General features: G+C 34.4%; 1 protein-coding gene across 1 annotated transcript; it reads left to right on the forward strand.

Moving 5' to 3' along the window:
* Nucleotides 1-14,278: 14,278 nt before the first annotated feature.
* SEC61G (SEC61 translocon subunit gamma) lies at nucleotides 14,279-17,602 on the forward strand (the record flags this gene model as incomplete). Its single annotated transcript, XM_081285964.1, has 3 exons — nucleotides 14,279-14,412; nucleotides 15,899-15,998; nucleotides 17,496-17,602. The coding sequence occupies exons 2-3, from the start codon at nucleotides 15,905-15,907 to the stop codon at nucleotides 17,600-17,602; spliced, it is 201 nt and encodes a 66-aa protein (XP_081142090.1). The 5' UTR covers nucleotides 14,279-14,412; nucleotides 15,899-15,904.
* Between the last annotated feature and the right edge of the window lie 5,838 nt (nucleotides 17,603-23,440).

Below are 23,440 nucleotides of genomic sequence, written 5' to 3' on the forward strand. Positions count from 1 at the left end.
TAGATTTGTTCCTTCTTTCCTTCTTTTGTATAAGTATGTATGGTAAATTTAGTTTTATTATTGAGATGCCAGCCTTCTAAGGTTTCTACTAAATGTTCCATAGAGTCAACAATGCCTCTCCATTTGGTTCGTCAGAACTTAAATATCTCCCAGACCTTGGGTTCTCTGGGAATCGTAACTCCTGGTCATTGTTAGCTCAACCTTGTGGAGTGGCATCATACATAAACACATATTGGTTTTCATCAACAGACTCAAAGGGAACTCTACAAATTTCCAGAGGTCTTTCTACATCCAGCTCCTTCCTCTATGCTAGTGTACCCTAGAAATTCCAGCCATCTCAGGCTTCTGGATATCTAATAATTCACGTTTTCTGCATCAGATTCACCTCCCTATCTTATGACTTTGGTTTGAAAAGGGTTTTTGGAAAGGGATAATTTTAAGATTCTATTTTTTTGCACTCTGACTATGGAAGTTTTGTACTTCTTGTTCCCTAGTGTCTCAAAATAGTTATTTCTTACATTTTATTCAGTTGTCATTTAATAAGTCTTGTTATGCTCTTCCATCATAGCTAGCAGCTAACATCACTGTACACTTGAACAAACCAATGATATTCCTTCATCTAGGATATACCAGTGTTTTTGACAGGGCTTCAAATCACACTATTAAACTTAGGTTGAATATATTATGAACAATAAGAAGTTAAAATCCATTGTTTAATACCAATTATAACTGAAGTAACTGGGTACTAAAGTAGTTCTTCCTTGGTACTAAATAATTAGAATGGAATAAACTAAACTGAGATATAGGTGTTAAATTTCTCTAAAAACAGCTATAAACTAACCATACAGGGAGGGCAGTAGAAGTGGTAGAGAAACAGATAAAAATAGAAAAATACTCTGACCTGGGAGTTAGGAAGCTTGGTTCAAAAACCTCTGTCTTTTCCTCATTTGCTTCTAACTGTCTGCAAAAAAGACAATTAAACTCTTTATTCTATAAACAATCTTTCTGGCTTGATAATTTTTGCTTCTTTTTTGTTCTTTCCACTGTTCTTAGCATTATCACATGTTAATTGGTGTAATATCCCTTGGCTAGAACACTGATCTTCTCAGGAATGGTAGGTGCTAACAACAGATCAGGACACTGTGAGAAGATATAAACAGGACATATCAAACTCCTTCTTGTAATAAATTAGATGTCTATATTTTCCATGGTAAAAGAATTTCTGGGCAAAAGGATTACAAGATATTATAGCCTGATATTTTAATATCCCATCTTCTTGTTAAAATAAAATCATTGTGAAATAAAAGTGAAATCCAGAATTTACCTGCTCCAACATTTTGTAATAAACAATAATTAACAGCACCAAAAAGCCAAGGGGGAAACCAAATAAGAAAAAGCATACAACTTCATGCCACAAACTTCACCAAAAAGAAAGGGAAAACAACATAAAAGGAAAATTCTGGCATAGCTCCCCAAACTTAATCCTAATCACCAGAACGAGTGATAAAATATTGAGAATTTCCATAAATATTTCTTACTTTGGAAAAAAAGCAGACTGAGGAGCCAAGTAGAAAATAAATTTTCAAGAGTAAAAACTGCTACAGCATGACACTGATCCAAGAATAGAGGTAGGAGAGATATCAGCACATTTGGAACTGAAAGAATAGTCTGTGTTTTCTTCCACATTAACTGTGTGCACTCTGGACCAAATGAATCTCAGGACAAGACACTGCGTCATATTTCAGAGCAGAAAATACAATATGCATCCTTAAGTCAAAGAAACATTGTTAGAGATAGGCCTATGTCACTTTCCATTATTCTCAGATGACAGAGAAGGGGATAAAAAAGCAATACATAGATTCCAAAACAGGACTCTTAAAAAAAACACAAAGGAGACAAAGGTGAATTCACTTACACTATAGATAGCAAAGGAAAAGTCAAACAGAGCTGCCTGTGTTTGGCATATGCAAGATTTTTTAAAAATCACATAACTATTTTCTCTTCATTTTTTAATTTTAAGTTTTTGTAATAAAAATTTAAAAGATATTTAAAATTATATAAGCATAGTACTGAAACATATATACATAGAGATTAAAATAGACAGATAACCTAGTACAGTAGAAAATTCAAATAGAAGGAAGCACTCTATAAATAATATCTGGGACAAAAAAAAAGATAATAAGGACATTAACCACATAACATTATTTATAATCAATAAACTAATTTAAAACATAGAATGAAATAAAAAAGGTAAGTTATACACTAAAGAAAAACTTGATTCTGCAATCTGCATTTGGGGTAAAATTGGGGGTTCATAACCCACTTCAATCTAATGTATGAAATATGATATGTCAAGAGCTTTGTAATGTTGTGAACAACCAATAAAAAAAAAGAAAAAGAAAAAAAAAGAAAAACTTGAGAGCCAAAATACCAACATCAAAGAATGAATTAAAAACAAGACACAGAACAGTTAAAACCTGAATTAAAAAGTATAAATAATGGGGCTGGGATTGTGGCTCAGTGGTAGAACACTCGCCTAGCATGTGAGAGGCCCTGGATTCGATCCCCAGCACCACATAAAAATAAATAAATAAATAAATAAATAAATAAATAAATAAATGAATAATAAAGGTATTGTGTCCAACTACAATTTAAAAATGTTTTTTTTAAAGTATAAATAAGCTTGGTTAACCATAGTACAGAAGGAATAAAGTAACACAGTCAAGAAAAATACTATCAAGAGTAAAGAAAAGTTAATAAAAGTTCAATCTCCTTTAAAAAGATATCCTAACAGGTCAAACAGAAAACATTACAACATGTAAGAATAAAAATTTTCCCTGAACCAAAGTAAAAATCAAATAGTATAGGGGAAAGAATTATACAGAATATCACTTTCCAATGAGGTAGAGCCTGTCACTGAATTTCAGGAGTAAAAAAGAATTCTTTAATCACATATAGAAAACAAAAGATGGAAAACTTTTTGAGTTAACAACAGATTTCCCCTTAGAAACAATTAGTGCTGGAAAGTAATCGAACAATTATATTTCAACAAAGTCAAAAGATACCCACTTTTAATGCACCTAAGTCACTAAAGTATAAAGCCAGTTGCACTCAAACATACATGTACTCAAGAAATATCATGCTCCCAAACCCCTTTGAAAAAGAAAAGAAAGCCAGGCGTGGTGGTACAAGCCTGTAATCCCAGCAACTGGAGAGGCTGAGGCAGGAGGATCAAGACTTCAAAGCTAGCCTCAGCAATTTAGTGAGGTACTAAGTAACTCAGTGAGAACCTGTCTCTAAATAAAATACAAAAAATGGATGGGGATGTGGCTCAGTAGTTAAGTGCCTCTGGGTTCAGTCCCTGGTATCAAAAAAAGAAAACAAAAAGAATAAAGAAAGTACTTAACAATAAAATCGAACTGACCAAAAACTATCTTTAAAATTAAGTTTAAAAACTGTAATCCATTTTCCTAATGTGAGTTTTCACAGAGCTCTCCTCTATAAAGTTAATTCTACATGCAACAGTGGAAAACATTTCATGATTCATTTCCTTTGAAATTATTCTGTGTGAACAAAAATAATACTTGTTTGAATTTTTTTTAAAGAGAGAGTAAGGGGGGGGGAGAGAGAGAGAGAGAGAGAGAGAGAGAGAGAGAGAGAGAGAGAATTTTTAATATTTATTTTTTAGTTCTTGGCGGACACAACATCTTTGTTGGTATGTGGTGCTGAGGATCCAACCCGGGCCGCACGCATGCGAGGCAAGCGCGCTACCACTTGAGCCACATCCCCAGCCCCTTGTTTGAATTTTTAATATTTATTTTAGGAAACTAATAAACTTTACTCTCTGTATGAACTTACATGGGATGCCATAACAGAGTACCAAAAAACAGGTAGCTTCAATAACAAAAGTTTATTTTTACATAATTCTGTGGGCTAGGAATCTGAGATCAAGATGTCAGCAAGGTTCATTTCTTCTGAAGCCTCTCTCCTTGATAGTAGGTAGTCATCATCTCCCTGAATCCTATCATCCCATCTCTATACATATCTTTATTCAATTTTTCTTTTTAAAAATGACATAAACTGAGTATGGTGGCATTTGCCTTGTAATCCCAGGTACTTAGGAAGCTGAAGCAAGAGGATGGCACGTTCAGCCTGGGCAACACCAAAAATCAAATAATCCAATCAATAAACGGGCTAAGGAACCGAACAGATACTTTGCAGAAGATGTTCAATCAATCAACAAATATATGAAAAAAAAAATTTAACATCTCAATTAGAGAAATGCCAATCTCAAAAATACACTAAGATTTCATCTCACTCCAGTCAGAATAGTAGTTCTCAAAAATACAAGCAACAATAAGTATTGACAAGGTTGTGGGGGAATAGGTATACTTATATTGCTGGTGAGACTGCAAATTGGTGCAACCACTCTGGAAAACAGTATGGGGATTCCTTAGAAAACTTGAAATCAAATCACCATTTGACCCAGCTATCCCAGTCCTTGGTCTATACCCTAGAAATTTTAAATCAGCATACTATAGTGATACAGCCACATCAATGTTTATAGCAGCTCAATCGACAATAGTTAAACTGTGGAACCAACACAGATGTCCTTCAATAGATAAATGGATAAAGAAACTGTGGTGTATATATACAATGGGATATTACTCAGCATTAAAAGAGAATAAAATTATGGCATTTGCTGGTAAATGGATGGAATTGGAGAATATCATGCTAAGTGAAGTAAGTCAATCCCCCAAAAAGCCAGAGGTCAAATGTTTTCTCTTATAAGTGGATGCTGATCCATAATGGGAGGGGGACATGGGAACAATGAAGGAACTTGGCCAAAGGGGAGAGAAGGAAGAAGAGCAGGCATGGGGATAGGAAAGATGGTGGAATGAGATGGACATCTTTACCCTAGGTACATGTATGACTGCATGAATGGTGTGACTTTACATTGTCTACAACCAGAGAAATGAAAAGCTGTGCTCCATTTGTGTACAATGAATTTAAATACATCTGCTGTCATGTATAACAAATTAGAACAAATTAAAAACAGTACTGGGGATGTAGCTCAGTAGTAGAGCACCCCTGCAATCAATCTCCAGTACCAAAATAAATTAATTAATTAAACAAAGCACCAGTCATACTGCATTAGGGCCTATCTTAATGACCTCATTTTAACTTAATTAGCACTTTACCGATACTATCTCTCAAAATAGTCACATTCTGAGGTACCAGGGCTAGGATTTCAACATAGAAATTCTGAGGGGACATAGTTGAGCTCATAATGTTCTTCTCCATAACTTTATGTGAGTGGATAGTATCATATTTCATTATTGAAGCCCTGAGGAATATAATAAATAGGTCAGAACCCCTTCACCTATTTAAATACATCAACTTATTAGGACTAAGTTCACGGTCAAAATCATATTTTTCAACTCCTTTGTCTTGGACAAGTATTGAACTTCTCAGAATCTTGATAAAAATGATTTGAACAAGTTGTATAGGTGAAAAGTACACATCTCAATGTTGCTTAATGTTGTTTTAGAGAGAGCATAAACAGTGAGTGACTAGTTTCTCTCCATCTCCTATGGATCTTAATTTTTATTTTAACTTTGTACTAGACTTGTTAGAGTAGTTTGGGGTCTATAAAAAGTGAATAGAAAGTATAAAGTGCTATTATAATTCTTTACATATCCCCTCTGCAGTTTCTCCTGTTATTACTATTTTGTATTGCTTTTATATTTGTTATAGTAAATACATTAATACTGATATATTTATTATTAACTATAGACCATAGTTTACATTTGGGTTCACTCTTTGTACAGTTCTACAAATTTAAAAAAATATATATAGTGTCATATATTCATTATAGTATAGTATCATATAGAATTGATTTCAACTGCACTAAAATCTACTGTACTTCTCCTGCTCTTGCTCCTTCCCTCATATCCACTCAGGTCCCTGAAAACCCATCACTGATCTTTTCACTCTAAAGTTTAGCCTTTTCTAGAAGGCCATCTAGTTGGAAATATACAGTATGTAGTTTTTCAGACTGGCTTATTTCACTTACCAATATGAATTTGATGTTCTTCCATGTTTTTTTCATGGCTTGATAGCTCATTTCTTTTTAGCATGGAATAATATTCTATTGTCTGGATGTATACAGTTTATTCATTCATTTATTTAAGGACATCTTGTTTGCCTTCACATCCTAGCAATTAGGAATAAAGCTACTACAAACATTTATAAATTTTTGTGTGAGCATAAATTTTCCTGTCATTTAAATAACTAAGGAGTACAATTGCTGGAGAGTATGATGGACTACATATAGCTTTGTTAAGAAAATGCTAAGCTGTCTTCCAAAATTGCTGCACTTTGCATTCTTATTAGTAATACATAGAAGTTTCTGTTGACCTACGACCTTCTCAGAAATTGTCTGTGTTTTGGATTTTCAGTTACTCTAATAGGTCTGTAGTGGCACCTTTTTTGTTTTAATTTGCAAATTCATTGATACCCTGTGATGTTGACTATCTGTTCAATATGTTTATTTCCCATCCATATACATTCTTTTGTGAGATGTTCGAGATTTTGCATATTTTTAATTGTGTTTTGCTTTCTAATTGCTGAGTATAAAGAGTTCTTTGTGTATTATTGATGGCAGCCCATTGTAGATCTGATTTTTAAATATTTTATCCTAGTCTATTGCTTATATTTTCATTTTCTATGCAGGTTTTTTTGCACATTTTAAGATCAAACTGTTTTAGTCATATGGATACTAGTATGGAGGTTCCTCAGAAAATTAAAAATAGAACTAAGAGATGATTCAACAATCCCACTACTGGGCTTATACTCAAAGGAAATGAAATCAGTAGGCTGAAGTCTTCATTCTTCATGTTTATAGAGTCCTATTCACAATAGCTAAGATAGGAGTCATTCTAAGTGTATATCAACAGATAAATGGATTAAGAAATGTGCATGTATATATAATGGAATAATATTCAGCCATACAAAATAATGGAACCTTGTTATTTTTGACAATACTGAAGAACCTGAAGGACATTATGGTAAGTGAAATAAGCCAGGCATAGAAGGATAAATACTGTATAATCCCTTCCATGTGTGGAATCCAAAAAGAGCTGGTCTCAATGAAGTTGAGAGTAAAATGGTGGCTTCTAGAAGCTTTCTGAGGCAGACAAGTTGGTGATAAGAAAACTGGACATTCACATGGAAAATAATTAAATTAGACCCTTATTTCTCACCATTTAGAAAAATCAACTCAAAACGAATTAAAAACTTAAGTGTAAGACCCCCAAACACTAGAAAGCATAGGAGAACTATTTTATAACATTGATCTGACCATTGATTTTTTTTTGATAAGGCCTCAAAAGCAAAGGCAACAAAATAAATGAGATTATATCAAACTAAAAGGAAACAATCAACAAAGTGAAGAATTGACCTAAAGTATGGGAGAAAACACTTAAAACTACATATCTGATAAAGGGTTAATAGTTAAAACTCATAAGGAACTCAAACAACTCAACACAAAGAAAACAAATAATTCTATTTGAAATGGGCAAAAGACATAAATAGAACTTCTCAAAAGAAAACATACAAATAACAGGTACATTAAAAAAATGAAAAAAACAATGACAAAAGTCTTACCTAACCACTAAATATCAAGGAAATGCAAATCAATTTCACAAAAAGATATCACCTAATACCTGTTAGAATGTTTATTATCAAAAAGAAAAAAGATAACAAGTGCTGGTGAGGATGTAAAGAAAAGGAAACCATTAAACACTGTTGGTGGGAATGTGAAGTAAAATGTTCAGTATGGAAAACAGTATAGAAGTTCCTCAAAGCATTAAAAATAGAACTACCATATAACCCAGCAATCCCACTTCTGGAGATTATATATCCAAATAAAATGAAATTAATATATCAAAGAAATATCAGCATTTCCATGTATATTACAGCACCATTTACAATAACCAAGATAGAGAATCAACTTAAGTGTCTAGAACTGATGAATGGATCAAGAAAATGTGGTATGTATAAACAATGGATTACTATTCAGTCAAAACAAGGAAGGAAAAACTGTTATTTGCGACACCTTGATGAAATCCTATAACATTAAGTAAAATAAGCCAGGTACAGAAGAACAAATACCACCCACATGTTGAATCTAATAAATTTGATCTAAAAAAAGTAGAGAGTAGAAGAGTATGTACTAAGGAATGGATGGTTAGAGGGAAGGGGAAAAAAGGAAAACGTTCATCAAAGGACACATAATTAGGAAGGAAGAAAATAAAAAATGCACCTAGATAGCTAAATATTTATAAATGAGAAGTGATAGCTAGGGGGTGTGGAATAGTGGTAGAGAGAACAGGTGGGTGGGTGAGGGGGAAATGGGAAATGATTACCCATAGTCATGGAGTTTCTTTTTTATGTTATACACATGCTTAAAGGTTTTTGCAGTAATGGTTATACAACTTTGTTGCATAATACAAACTACTGATTGTACCTTTTAAGAGGGTGAATTGCATGATATATGGATTATATTTTTAATAAAGATTTTTAAAAGAAAAAAAAATAGCAGCACTGCACAATGGAAGATGCCTCAAACACTGAATGATTGTGCCAAACATCACATCCCTATTTCAAATCCACTTTATTTTTTTTAAGGGTTTTTTTTTTATTGGTTGTTCACGACATTACAAAGCTCTTGACATATCATATTTCATACATTAGAATCAAGTGGGTTATGAACTCCCATTTTTACCCCAAATAAAGATTGCAGAATCACATCGGTTACACATCCACATTTTTACATACTGCCATATTAGTGACTATTGTATTCTGCTACCTTTCCTATCCTCTACTATCCCCCCTCCCCTCCCCTCCCATCTTCTCTCTCTACTCCATCTACTGTAATTCATTTCCCTTCTTGTTTATTATCCCATTCCCCTCACAACCTCTTATATGTAATTTTGTATAACAATGACACTACTAAACCAAGTTGTGTTGCAGCAGTCAGCTAACCTACAAAAAACATGCAGGTAAAGAAGTTCATTACAGAAACTAGGAAGTAGTCAGAAAAGATCTTTTCTTAAAGTTATGACAGGAGCAAAGAGTTTCAAGAGGAAGTAGTCTAATAAAACTGTTTACTAGGATTGCCAATATAGGGCTAAAGGTAACTAATTCTATGTTATCTGTATATATCAGATTATCCTCACTACCCTATTCTAATTTGTGTTTTTGGCATAATAAAGAGAATAAATTTTTCACAGTACTTGAAATGTCATGTTTTCAAAACAGGTTTGTGGGGAAATGCTGAGGGCCATTGCCAAGTAGGAATGACGCATCAAAATTTCCTTGCCAGCGTACCCCATGTTAAATGGACTTGCCTTGGAATTTCGCTGTGACATTGCATGTGTGTTTGAGAAAGGTGACCCTGCTCAAGGACCAGGGTGGATCCAGGATTAGGGTGTATCCTGCAGGTTTGAGGAAGTATCCCGCTCCTTGGGTTTAGGGCGTTCCCAGTTTAAGACAATATGGGTTTTAGGGAAGTTGGATGTTGAAGATTATTGCTGCTGGGAATAGGGCGTTCCTGCTGCCTGAGTTCCCGTTGAGTTCTCGTGAGATTCAGAAAGTATTGGAGAAAAAAGCCTCGTGGAGTAGGTGAATTGGGCGGCAGCAGAACTGGGATTTCCCCAGAACATGTGTAGAGGCTGGTGTGAGTTCGAGAATAAAGAATTGCTGTTTGAATCTACAAAGCTGTGAGTGGCTCGTGATATTGTGCCCAGCCAAGACATTGGCAGGGAAAGAAAACTATATTTAATCCAATCTTATTTAACTCTTAAAATATTCTGTTTGAAAGACTCTTTGTTCCTATGTACTGTCTTGATTTTTCCTGGGGAACTGTTAACACTTCTAAATTTTATATTCCTCTAACTGCAGGTCTATCATATATAATGTCTGCACATCACCTTCTCTTCTAAAAAAAGAGCTCTTTCCATTTTGTTTTGATACCAATGAAGTAATACACAACAAAAAGGCAGGAGCAATGGAGACATTGATTCCTCAAAAATTGTTTTAAACTTTTTCTTTCTTTAGGCAGAGGTCAAGAATCTAAGTGCAACATTAATTCAGTTTCTGATATTTTAACTGAGGAACAATTTTAATTTTTGTCATGTATACAATTAATTTACAATTATCATTTATGTAAAAAAATTTAAAAATTTATTTAAAATCTGTGTGTGTACTTTTTTCCATCTCATTATAATTTTTTCAAAGAAAAATTTAAAATATTCAGCAAATATCTATAAACTCACAACTAAGAATCTGAATTTAACATTTTGCCCTATTTGCTTTATCACACATAGGCCCACACATCTTCTTTTTTTTTTTTTTTTTTTTTGAGAGAGAGAGAGAGAGAGAGAATTTTTAATATTTATTTTTTAGTTCTCGGCGGACACAACATCTTAGTTTGTATGTGGTGCTGAGGATCGAACCCCGGCTGCACGCATGCCAGGCGAGCGCGCTACCGCTTGAGCCACATTCCCCAGCCCCTCCCACACATCTTCTACCCAATGAGGAATCTACTTTTTTTTTCTTTAAATAAAGTTAAGTTGTAGATACCTGGACACTTCACTCCTAAATATATCAGCAGTTGTATCATTGAATTAGAGTTCATTGTTTGCTTATAGTGTTTTATTTCTTGAGGTAGAATGCGTAGACCTTAGGAGTACTTTTGCTATGAACGGATATTTTTGTTCTCCCCCAGATTCATATGTTGAAGCCTTACTGTGATGGAATTTGCAGATGAGGTCTTTGAGAAGTCATTAGGTTAGGACAGTGGAGCCTCCATGAAAAGGCTTTGTGTTCTTATAATCCCCTGTCCAACGTATGAGGATACAATGAGAAGATGGCCATCTATAAATCAGGAAAGGGGTCTCTTCCAAGAATCCAGCCATGTTGCTACCATGATTTCCAACTTCCAGTCTTCAAAACTGCGAGAAATGAATGTTTGTTTTTTTAAGCCATCTCAATTTAATAACCTGTTTCCATTTCAGAGCATTACATTCACCTCCAGGCCTCTTATCCCCCTTCTTAATCCATATCCTCAGAGGCAAATGCTGTTACATTTTCTACCTACATTAACTTTGCCATGTCTAGAATTTCCTATAAATGGAATTGTGTAGTATGTATGCTTTTGCATAGGCTTCTTTCATTTTCCATTTATTTGTTCTTTTTATACATACATGACATTAGAGTACATTTTGACATATTATTCATGCAAGGATTATAACTTTCTATTCTTGTGGTTGTACATGAAGTGGAGTTAAATGGGCCGTATATTCATATATAAACATAGGAAAGTTATGTATGATTCATTCATTTCCCATTTTAAAAAATATTTATCAATGTTCCTTCAAATAGCTTTCCCCCCCTCTCAATTAAGGAGTAGAATTCCACTGAGAGATTACAACTGTATATTTTATCTATTCCACCAGTGGTGAACCCCTGTTGCTTTTAGTTTTTAAGGGTGGGTTTTTTTTCTCTTATGACTAAAGCAATAAATAAATATTCCTGTGCATGTCTTTTTGTGATTTTCATACATCTTTATTAACTATACTAGAATTGGAATTGTGGGGGTATAGAGTGGTGGTGCATACTTATTGTTATTTATAACAAGCTGCTAGATCTTTTACAAGAGAACTATGCCATTTTACACTCCTACACTCATATATGAGGGTTCTGATCTACCTAAATTTTTGTTCAGATTTGCTACTGTCAGCCTTTTTAAACACTCTTATGAGAGTGTAGTGAAATCTGGCCGTATGATATGCTATCATATCATGACTATTCCATCCAAATGATTTTCTAATTTCCTGTTATTTCTCTTGACCCATGGATTATTTTAAAATATTCTGTTTAATATATTCCCAAAAACTTGGCAATTTTCTTATCTGGTTTTTATAGATTTTAATTTAACCTAACAATAGATAGAGAAAACAATATATGATTTGAACTTTTTAAGACCTATTTTAAAATAAGTTTTAGGATCATAGCAAAATTGAGAGGAAGGTACAGAGAATCCCAGATACTCCCTACTCTTGACACATATATATCCTATCCCATTTTCAACAGCTCCCACGAGTGATATATTTATGACAACTCATGACTATGATACATCATAATCACCCAAAGTTCACAGTTTACATTAGGGCACACTCTTATTGTTGTATGTCCTACAGATTTGGGAAAATATATGATGATAAGTGTCTAAAGGAGGACAAGATTCTGAATGGCCTTGGTGTATGCAGCTCTTCCTCCTATGGGTTACAATTCTCAGACAGTATGTAACATCCTGAGTTAAGAGGATTATATAAAGAGGTTATATAAATCTAACTTGGACTATTTTCATCTTGCCTAGTATAGGATGTCCTACACTTGAGCCCAGTGAGCTCAGAGTGCCTGATGCAGAAAACTCAAGAGTAATTTCTGGGTTCCTTTGCTGTGGTGCAAAGTGGGGCATGTGAAGATAACAATCCATCTGCTCTAGGCAGCCTTCCAGCGCTTTTGATGGCCTACTCATAGATTCTAGGCTTCTGAAAGTTCTCCCATCCTATACAAGTGATAAGTTTGTTTCACCTGACATGTTGTGTAAATGCTCTTGTTTTACCACTCATTCTGTCATCTGAGTATGTGCAAAACCTCTCAACAGATCTGAGAACCTGTTCAGTAGCCACCACTGTAGTATCAGCAGACTATATTCACTCTTAATTCCTGTGTTCTATTTATCCCTTTTGGCCCCAAGTTTGAAAACAGCTGATGTTTTTACTGATTTAGTTTGGCTTTTTCTAGAATGTCATATAATTGTAATCACATAGTACAACATCTTTTCATATTGGTTTATTTCACTTTGTAATAAACCTTTTTCTATGTCTTTTTATGGTTTGATAACTAACATTTTAGTACTGAATAATATTCCACTGCCAGATATGTTAGTTTATTTACCCAATGACTACACTTTGACATGGTGGTTTCATTTAGTTTTCCCATTTCTGACCACTCTTTCTCATTTCCTGCCCTTATTCTGGTTGTGTATTTCTTTTCATACTAACATATTACTAGCTTTTCTGCTCTTTCTTTGCAGTATTTAATTTATTCTGATGGGGAAAGGAGGGGTGGCATATCATAGCTTTAAAACTACACCACTTCATGAGAAATGAGTGTTTCAATAATAGTTCCATTTACTACTTCTACAGCCAAAGGCTGTGTTTTGATTGGATTACATTTGCCACTTTCAAAATCAAAGGCTTTGGCTCTGAATTCAAGGAGAAACTATAAATCACACATTGTGGGTATATAAACACAACTCATCCAAATATCAAGACTTATTGTCCAATGTGATAATTTTAGTTACTCAGCAATCATGTCATATACGTGTGTATGTATATACAGTGCATCAATTTTTTGTAGGCTTTTCAAATACGTGATAGTATGATTACGTTTTTTTTTTTTTTTTAAAGAGGTTTTTTGTTTTCCTCCCTTCCCTCCTCTACCCCTCCCTAACAAGATTAGGGAGACAGTGTTCTTTTCTTCCCCTAAAACACACCCACTACAGGAAAGAGATGCCTGCTAAGGATCTGAAAAGTGAATTAACAAGTGAATCCTAATACACTATCAGTGCACCTGGAACCCCTCCCTACCAAAGCACAATTGGAATGTGACCCTTGAAGAGTTCCCTTTAAACACTCCTCTGCCCCCATCAAGAGAGTCACAGCCTTTTTTACGGGAGTCCCCAGTGTTTCTCCTTCGGTAGCAAAGCAATAAACCTTCTTTTTCTTTTTTCTTATACAATAAGGAGACACACATCCAAGCAGGACCTCAGGAAACAAGAACTTTGAAAAGACGTTCATTATCCTATCAAACGGGAATCTATCTTGGATTTACCTAGTTAGCGGCTACTAGAGAGCAGGCACCGCGCCACGCCACGCCACAGGGGGCTTTTGCTGTGAACTCAAATAGCTTAACCACGCTGGTGGTGTGCAGGAGAGTGTACCAGGCACTTAGCGGAGCAAGAACTCTCAGGAAGCCCACAAAGTGTGGAAGAAAGGCAAGGTCCAGGACCACGCTCCCTCCCTCAGTTCTTCACAGAATCTCTTCCGGGAGGCGAGGCTAAAACTCAAGTCGTGATGCGCCTGCGCACTGACGGCTCAGCGTAAAGAACCAATAGGACAGATGGGTGGGCGGGTTGTAGGCCGATACTTGATTTCCGGTTCCGGTGGGCCTCTGTGAGTCGGCTGCTGTGCTACGTGTCTTTTGCATCTCAAGTGGCAACCGAGTTGCTGGGCGCGTGAGGATCTTCTTACCTGTAGGAAGGGGCTAACCCGAAGGGTAAGGGGAAACCAGGCGTGTCGGGACACCAGACTTTTGTGGCTGGCGTAGGCGGGCTTCTGGTTCCTACGGAGGCACTGGTGGGCGATGAGAGGATCCACCCGTTGAGGTCTGAGTCTGGATCCGGTCCCAATTTACCTTCCGGCACCACTTCCAGTGTAAACCTAGACCCAGAGCCGCGTCTACCCAGGGCTGAGTCCTGGTCCATGGCTCAGCTTTGTAGTTCCTCATTCTTTGCCGTCTCTCAGAGCGAACTCTTGAGAACTCTTAAAATCTGGGGGGCTTCCAGTGTGTTGTGGTCAGAGATGAAGGCCTGTCGCCTGCATGGTTGGCAGTGTGTGTGTGTAATCCTGCCTTATAAAATTTCTATATATAGGTCTAGCCCTGCCACCACTCCTTGTGGTGTATTGTAGTAGAGTTGATCTAGTTTTTAAATGAAGAGATTGTGGTGTGTTCTTGAATCTCCTCAGACCTCCTCAGGCCTTTGAATGCTATGTTCTTTGAAGTGAGGTTTTTGTTTTCTTTTTTTTTTTTTTTAATTTGGCGGGGGGGGGGAGAGTGTGCTAAGCTTTTATAACGATGGCTTTGATTACATAAAGTTTAAAACCATAGGATTTCGGCAAAGTTAAATGAAATACTGAGAAAATAACCGTTATTGTGTTTTTTGTTCCAGAACATTTTCAGAATTTCTAATAACTCGTGTTTAACTACCCTAGGTGAGGAAACTGGGGCTTATAGAGGCCAAGGATTTGAATCACTATCTGACTACTGTTTTAAGCACTAGAAATAGAGTTAAATACCCTGCCCTTATTAGCTCTTTTACCAATGTCTTTGAATGACATTTCTATTAGCTTAATAAGCTCTCAAAAGAATCTGTATGATGAAGTACATAACCCTGTTTCCTTAAAAGCTGTGTACACAACTAAAGGTTTGGAGTTTATTAGTCTTACAGAATCTGGATCCTACTTTTGCTAATCTTTGTGGGTTTGAAAATTTTACCTGTCTGTCCATTCCACACAGTACACTCTGTATAGTGTGTAAGCATGGTTTATAACAATAAAGTTGAAATTTACGTTTTCTTTCATTTAAGGCTCTTAATTTCTGAGTAGTTTAAAATAAAATACAGAAAGTACTTGTTAGATAGTTTGCTTCTTAGCAGAAACATTGAATGAAGAGTGGGTAAGGAATAGGATGTGCTGTCAATTGTGTAACCTTTTAATAGAGAAAGCCCCTTTATATTAAGTATGATTCTTTGTAAATAAGGATAACATCATTTGCTCTGATGCTTTCCTGGAATTTACAAAAAAACCCCATAAATTTAGACCTTGGAGTGTGCTTTTTTTGTTTAGTTTTGTTTTATGAGATGGAATAGAATGTCAGGCATGAATTCATGGCTGGTCTCATTTACATCTTTATGTAACTTAGCAAGTCTTTGTTATGTGATAAATAATATTCCTGAGCAACTTTTGTTTGTTTGCTTAAACAGGCAATCATGGATCAGGTAATGCAATTTGTTGAGCCAAGTCGGCAGTTTGTGAAGGACTCAATTCGTCTTGTTAAAAGATGCACCAAACCTGATAGAAAAGGTAATACCTTTAACATGAGAGAAAAAGTTAAAAATCTTTGCATTTTTTTCTAAGCCTTGAATATAACATATTCCAGATTAGCAACCATTGCATTCCTTTCATCAATATATGATTTATTTTGTTTTATTGCTTCAAAACATTATCACTTCTTAAATTGTATACAGTCTTCTCATTTTTTTTGTTCTGTGTTTTTCTTTTTGTTTGCTTTTTTTTTTTTTTTTTGGCCTTCCCCCCTCCCCCGCCCACCCTCTTGGTGTACTGGGCATGGAACCCAGAAGCAGTCTACCACTGAACTACCTCCTCAGCCCTTTGTTTTTTAATTTGGAATAGGATGTTTCACTAAGTTGCCAAGCTGCTCTGCTCTGCTCTGCTCCTGCATCAGCTTCCCAAAATCTGGGATTACAGGCATGCAGCACTGCTTTATATATTTGTCTATGTATTTTAAATGATCTAAGTTTAGTTATTACAGCTTTACTTTGCATGTTACACTTAAGTTAGTCATTTTATAATTCTTAGAATTTTTATATCTTTTATATTACTTCTCTGGAAAAATCTCTAGAGCCTTCTCTGCTCTTTCCCCACCCAGTGAACAAAGCTTTTAACATGAAACCAATAATATAGGTTGTTGCCAACCTAGAAAGTATATTTTGTCTTGTGTCATGATTCATGTGTTAAAAGGTACAGCAAAAGTAATATACTTTTATTCATTGAGTTAGGAACTCGGGGTATAATACAAAATATAATTTAATATTATGTGTAATACAATATATAAATAAATACGATAGGGAACAGTCCTTGTTCTCATGAAGCTAAGAATCTATCAGGGAAGACTGTCATAAACAAGTCACTCCAATTGTGTTTTTAAATTACTGCTGGGTTAGGAAATAGGGAAGATACTAGGAGGTCTGGTTCATATAATGTAAGGACTGACCAAGTCAGGAGGTCAGGTAAAAATTTCCTGAGAAAATAACATGAAACTCAGACATACCAGAATTGAAGTCTTTTTATAAAATTGTGCTCAATGTAATTTGATTTTTTTAGAGCTTTAATGTTGGATTCATTATGATATACCAGAAATATATCATTGTTTCAAATATACCGAATATATACCAAAATTCTGATTTTATAATTAGAGTAAAAATTGTTGCATTGAAACATTAAGAAAAATACCATGTGTTCTGTCTTCCATCCTTTTTTTTTTTTTTCTTACTTAATTAGGTCATTTGCTGAGAAAAGCAGATATTTTTCAGTGCTTATTGATGAATTCACTATGAGAGACCTACACTTTCAATTCGTTTCCTTAAATACCAACAAAGTATGAAAATTTAAAACTTGTCCAAGTATTTACTATTAGTAGGTATATATTGGACAGGATAAGTTCCTAATAGGTATATAACTAGAATTAATAAAAGTTTATTTATATTACTGATAGTTTTTCCCCCCATACTTTCAATGACAGTGCAAAAAATTAATGTGAATTTTATGTTTTGAATGCAGAATTCCAGAAGATTGCCATGGCAACAGCAATAGGATTTGCTATAATGGGATTCATTGGTTTCTTTGTGAAATTGATCCATATCCCTATTAATAACATCATTGTGTAAGTAAATTTTGTAGAACAGACTATATTTAAGAATGAATGAAAATTGAAACTATTTGAGTTGAAAATTAAGTCTATTTTATTAATACTCAGAGCTGTCTCTTGACTTCTTAATGTTGTAAGTATCTACTGATATTTATTATTTATATTACATACAGTTTTAATATCAATTTTGTGATCAAGGCTGAGTTTTCTTTGATAACTAAAATTTTTTAGGGTCATAGAAGTTACTTAAAGGGATTCAATATGTCATAAAGTATTCAGTGACAGAACCAATATTCAAGTACAATTTCTCGTTATACTGTGTCTTGTGGATTTTTAAGATGCAAAAAAAAAAACAACTTTATTTGGAAATTATTATTTTGATACAGTTCTGACTCTGAACCAGATTGTCTACATTCTTATGGTTAGTTTTGTTACTAGGCGGTCAAAACTTTGTGCAGTGTCTTAGCTTTTCTGTGTCCAATTCATTCAATGAGGATAGTAGTTCTTACTTGCTTTCTAGTAAAGATTAATGACTTAAGCCATTTAAGGCCTTGAGAAAATGAAGTGGTTAAGGATTTAAATGGAAATTATTATTGTAATTAACTACTATTACTAACATAAGGGTATTATAACCTTTAGGTATAAAGAGGAGGAGAGAACACTGAGAAATACTGAGATCTCTTTGTTCTTTTCCAAAGGCTTTTGCTTCTTAAATTCATTGCAAGAAAAATATTGTAATTGGGACACCTGATGAATCTAATTTTCAGTTTTAGTTAAGTTAGTGGAAGGTCTTGATAGGAGTTTCAGTACTTACTCTGTGATCTTGTGTTCGTATTACTTTCTTAGTCTCATCTGCAGTTTGGGGGTTATAGTAACTCTATTTTATGATATCTTAAAGTTTGCAACAATTATTTAGACAAGTTTTTTAAACTCTAAATCTCTTAAATACTAGGTATTTTGTCACTGATACTGGTGGAGGTTGTCTTATAAATATAGGTGGATTTCTTAAGTAAATTATAATGGTTATTAAGCAAAAGTTTCAGAAAGTGATATTTTAAGATCATGAAGAGTTGTAGCTGTAAGGAACCAAGTCACTCAAATCTCTGTCAGTTCAGAAATCCTTTTTATGTTACTAATGAGAAATGTTAACTCTGGAATTGTGGAACCTTGGAAGGAATACCAAATTAGAATTCCCAAACCCTAGACTGTTTCTGGGCTATAGTTGCCCAAGTAAAAAGGTGTAATAGAGTCTCCTGTCAAGTCCTTCTTTTTTTTTTTTAATACTACGTTTTTCCCTACCCACACTTAGCAGTGTATTTTTATCTCTTTTGCCAGACTTCACTGTCTGCCTTAGGTCATACTTAGATATGTCTGCCTGTTACATTAAGATTATGAATTCTGAGTAAAACCTGTTTGGTTATTTAATGTTACGTAAATATGTGATATATTTACATAAAAATAAATATATTTATAAATACACACACACATGTATGTATATATGTATATAGTAGAATATAGTCTAGTGTTACCTTGTATCCATAAAACCCTGAATAACTGCTAGTTTAATTAAGTGATCAACTTCAGGTTCTTTATCTTTTTCCAGTGGTGATGGTGTTAATAATATAGAGAACTTACCCTTTGCCACAGACTTTTCTTGTGTAATCCTCAGGAAGAAACTGAGACATGGAGAGACTAACTTAAATTGTATGGCTCATAAGTGGTGGAATAGCATATGAAACCTTTGGGATGCTTGTTGCTTAGAAAAACTTTCTTCTAGTTAAAAAATTATTTCAGTGTTAAGAGTTTAAGTCTATTTTTAGATATTTTTTAACCATAAAGTGAAGACCAAATAAAGTGTTTTGTGAGATAAGAAAAATATATTCTTTTCATGTTATGCCATGGAATCATAAATCACTGTTTAGTTCAGTGATGGCAAAGGAAATGTAACCAGAGGCTTCCCTTTGACTAGATTGAATTATTGTGATTCTTTTTTTCTTTACAATTTTTTCCTCCTTATTTTACAATTATCGTCAAAATTAATGCCCTCAGTACTATAATTTAAAGGAGTTGTGCATTTGCTGGGTCTGTTAGTTATATCAGTCTAAATCAATAACATAAGCTTTCATCTAGTAGTGGAATTATTTTTGTTTATTTAGTATCATAGTTTTAACTGTATATCCAACATTACAATTTTATTGTTTGTTTTTTGTGTTGTTGCTATTTTTCATGGAGCTAGGGATCCACATGCTAGGCAAGTGTGCAGCCACTGAGCAACATCCCTAGCCCTATGCTTTTAAAGCTTAGGAAGTCTTCTGCAGAAAAGATAACTTTGATTTTCATATGATTAAAAGAGGTTTTTGAATGATTGTGGCACGGTGTAGTGGGTGAGAACCATCTAGTGCTAGTCTGCAGTCTTTATTTTGAACTGTTTTGCTGACTGTATCAACCATTCTGTATTATAATTAATATTTGTTATGTTCAGGAAGACATGAGTATTGTGAGTTTTAAAATACACCTGTTCAAAAAAACATCATCACTAGGGACTTTGCAGTTCTAAGATTTTAAATCTCAGTGTTTCTTTTATGCTTACTTGGGGCAAAGTTAGTTATGGCTCTCAAATAACTGGTTTTTGATTCCATATTATTATAGTATGTTGCAGTTCAAATAATTTTACAATTAAAATCTTATATATACTAAAATAATTCCATTTTTCTTTCTTTTACAGGGGTGGCTGAATGCTTTTTGACAAAGCTTTTCATCTTATGGATTAGTGAACAAATGAGGGTTTAAATGCTCATGAAGTAAAAGTTTGCCTGTTTACTTTTTTCTTCTGAGGTATTTTCTATTGCTAAATTAAAACCATTTCAAAAGAAACAAACTTCTCTTTTTTTTTCATCACAGACATCAGATTTTAATGAAAGAAAATAATGGCTGATTAATTTTTTTGAATATTTTCATTTATAAGGGAAATGAACAGGTCCTGTGAAATAGCAATATTAGAGTGTTCATGTGGCTGTAAGAAAGTACCCAAGATTGGGTAATTTATAGATAATAGAATTTTTTCCCCCTACAATTCTAGAGGCTCTGAAGTCCGAGATCCAAGTACCAACATGTAGGGAAATAAAAATACATTGACGCTTTGACCATCACTTATCTTAAGGAGACCATAAAGCCAGCTTTTATTGATAGTTATTTAGCTCCTTAATAGAATAAAAAGGTGTACGCATGTGTGTATATTTTATGAGTATTTTGGGAGGTACATGTACATGTGTACATCTGTATGTATACATGTATACAAATATACTTGTTTATATTGAGCACATATGATGGAAATTATTCCAAAATACAAATTTTGCTGCTAATCATATTTTTTATAGGATAAAATGAATCTGAAAATTAATTTTTTTGACATAGGGAATTATAAATTCCTATTTATAGCATACATTTGGACTGCTCAGTTATTTTGGTGACTTCATGGGTAGATAAGGTATTACATAAATATTTTGTATTTATCCATGTATATAAAATGCAATTTGACCAAGAACTCTGGTGATAGAGCAGAATAATCTTCATAAACATGAGTTGAATTTCTTAAATAAGAAAAACTAGGGTTTTTTGTTTTTTATTAACCATAGTCCTCGTGTATATGTATGTGTATGAGCTGGTACATTTGTGTTGTAAAACAGTACTTCAGCATGCATGTGACTCATCTGAGGGTGTTTTTTTAAGATGATGATAATGATGATGATGATGATTTTGGTACTGGGGATTGAACCCAGGGGTGCTTAGCCACTGAGCCACACCTTTTTATTTTTATTTAGAGACAGGGTCTTGCTGAGTTGTTAAGTGCATTGCTAAATTGCTGAGGCTGGCTTTGAACTCATGATCCTCCTGCCTTAGCCTCCTGAGCCGCTGGGATTACAGGCATGTGCCACTGCACCAGGCTTTAAAATTATTTTCTAAATAACAATAGCAGAACATAGTAATCCCCTTCTTATGGCAGTTTCCATGGCCCCTGGTGTTCTATGAGCAAATCCTTGACCAGTGTGTTAAAATCTGCTTTAATAACAAAAAAGACAGCACACATCAGAGAGGGAGAAGGTAATAGTACAGACAGTGGCAGAGCCTTGATCAGGGAGGGAAAGAAAGACTAGTTCCTATTTCAGTAGCTTTGGAACTGGTGGCAGGCATTGCCTTACTCTGAAATCTGTTCTTTTGGCTGTGTGTTAGAAAGGTTATGCTTATAGGGAAGGTACTTAATTCAGCCTGAGCATAAGAGGCATCTTGTAGTTTTGTGCTTTAAACTGGTACCTGTATCAGAAAGCTACCTAAAATGAGCTGAGTTCTACCACTATTACACCAGGCATGACTTTCTGCTCTGTAAAAAGTCTCTGGGTAGATTTTCCCACTCTGGATATTTTTCAGTTTATTGTGCCTATGCCTATAACCTTTCCATAAACGCTAGTCTAGTAGTGTGTGTATTTTTCCCTTATAATTTTTATTTTTATTTTTTGCCATGTTGGTGGATTAAGCCCAGGGTCTTGATTATGAAACACAAATGCTCCACAAGTGTCACATCAGCTGCCCTCCATAATTTTTGGAGATCCTACTAGACCTTGCTTAAAAATATTTATTTTTAAATCAATCTTGCTTTTAGCACTATTTTTTAGAATTTTTACAAAACACCTAAAGAAAGCTTCGGGAATATCTTGACTTCATGTTTTTGAGTTCATTAATTCTGAATTATAATACATTAATAATAATTTATTAAAATGCATTTGCATTCTCCTCCCCGTCAAAAAACAAAAACAAACCCTTACATGATTGTTCTTTACAAGTCCCTCAGAAAATTTTTTAAATGACTAGTATTTACTATAACTGTTGTCTCACCAGCATAGATTGGATCCTATGCTTTATAGGGTTGATGATAATTTTATAAGGTTTTCAAACAATTTCTTCATTAATCCTCATAATCACTTACTTAGTGATGTTGATATTATATTCTTCAAAATATATTCACAGTTCACAATTCATCCCCTCTACTGCCACTACCCCATCCCACCTGAATTTTACTGTATAGTTTCTTAAAGGCTGATTCTGGGGGGAAAATGTGTATATTAATGTTAAATTTGTAGACATAATAAGAAAGTTTTTCTAGAAAACATTTGAAAATTATTTACCCTGGTTCTTGATGATGTAGTTTTATGTTAATCTTGTTTGTTCAAGTACATTCTCAAATTCATATAGTTGGCATATTACCTATTATTAGCATAAATACATTGCCCTGTTCTGATTAGGGCATCATATGATTTGGTATTCAATAAATTTGCTTATTATAAATAAGACGGGTATTGAAAAACTATATTGTATTGCTTACTTCCTGCCAATAAATTCCTTTTTTCTTCTAAGTATTTAATTTAAAAACAAAAAAAAAGAGTAAGCCATAAAAATATGATTGACAGTTCTTTGGGGAAGTCATTTATCCGTTCTTGATTTGTTCTTTGCTCTTTCCCTGCTCTCAACTGTGTCCTAGGGACTGACCCCTGCAATCTGCCATTTCTAGACTTCTTAGAAGGTAGTTTCAGGTATAGGGAGGTAATGGCAGAGGGGACAACTGAGAGTGTTTCTCCTGCTCATGAGCATTTCCAACAGTAGTTTAGCTGGCTCTGCTCCTGCTGGATGGCCTTGACACCTAGCCTTATTGAACTCTACCTTCTCCCATCATTAACTCCAGAGCTGAGGGTGCTATGATTTCCTAAGTTTACTGATTTGAGGATTTCCTCATCATTCCTTCTCTGCCTTTTTAACTTTTCAACACATTTGAAACCAACTCCCAGTATTAACATTTTCTGTCTGA

Source organism: Spermophilus citellus (assembly GCF_964194105.1).
Source record: "Spermophilus citellus genome assembly, chromosome: 3".
NCBI lineage: Eukaryota > Metazoa > Chordata > Mammalia > Rodentia > Sciuridae > Spermophilus > Spermophilus citellus.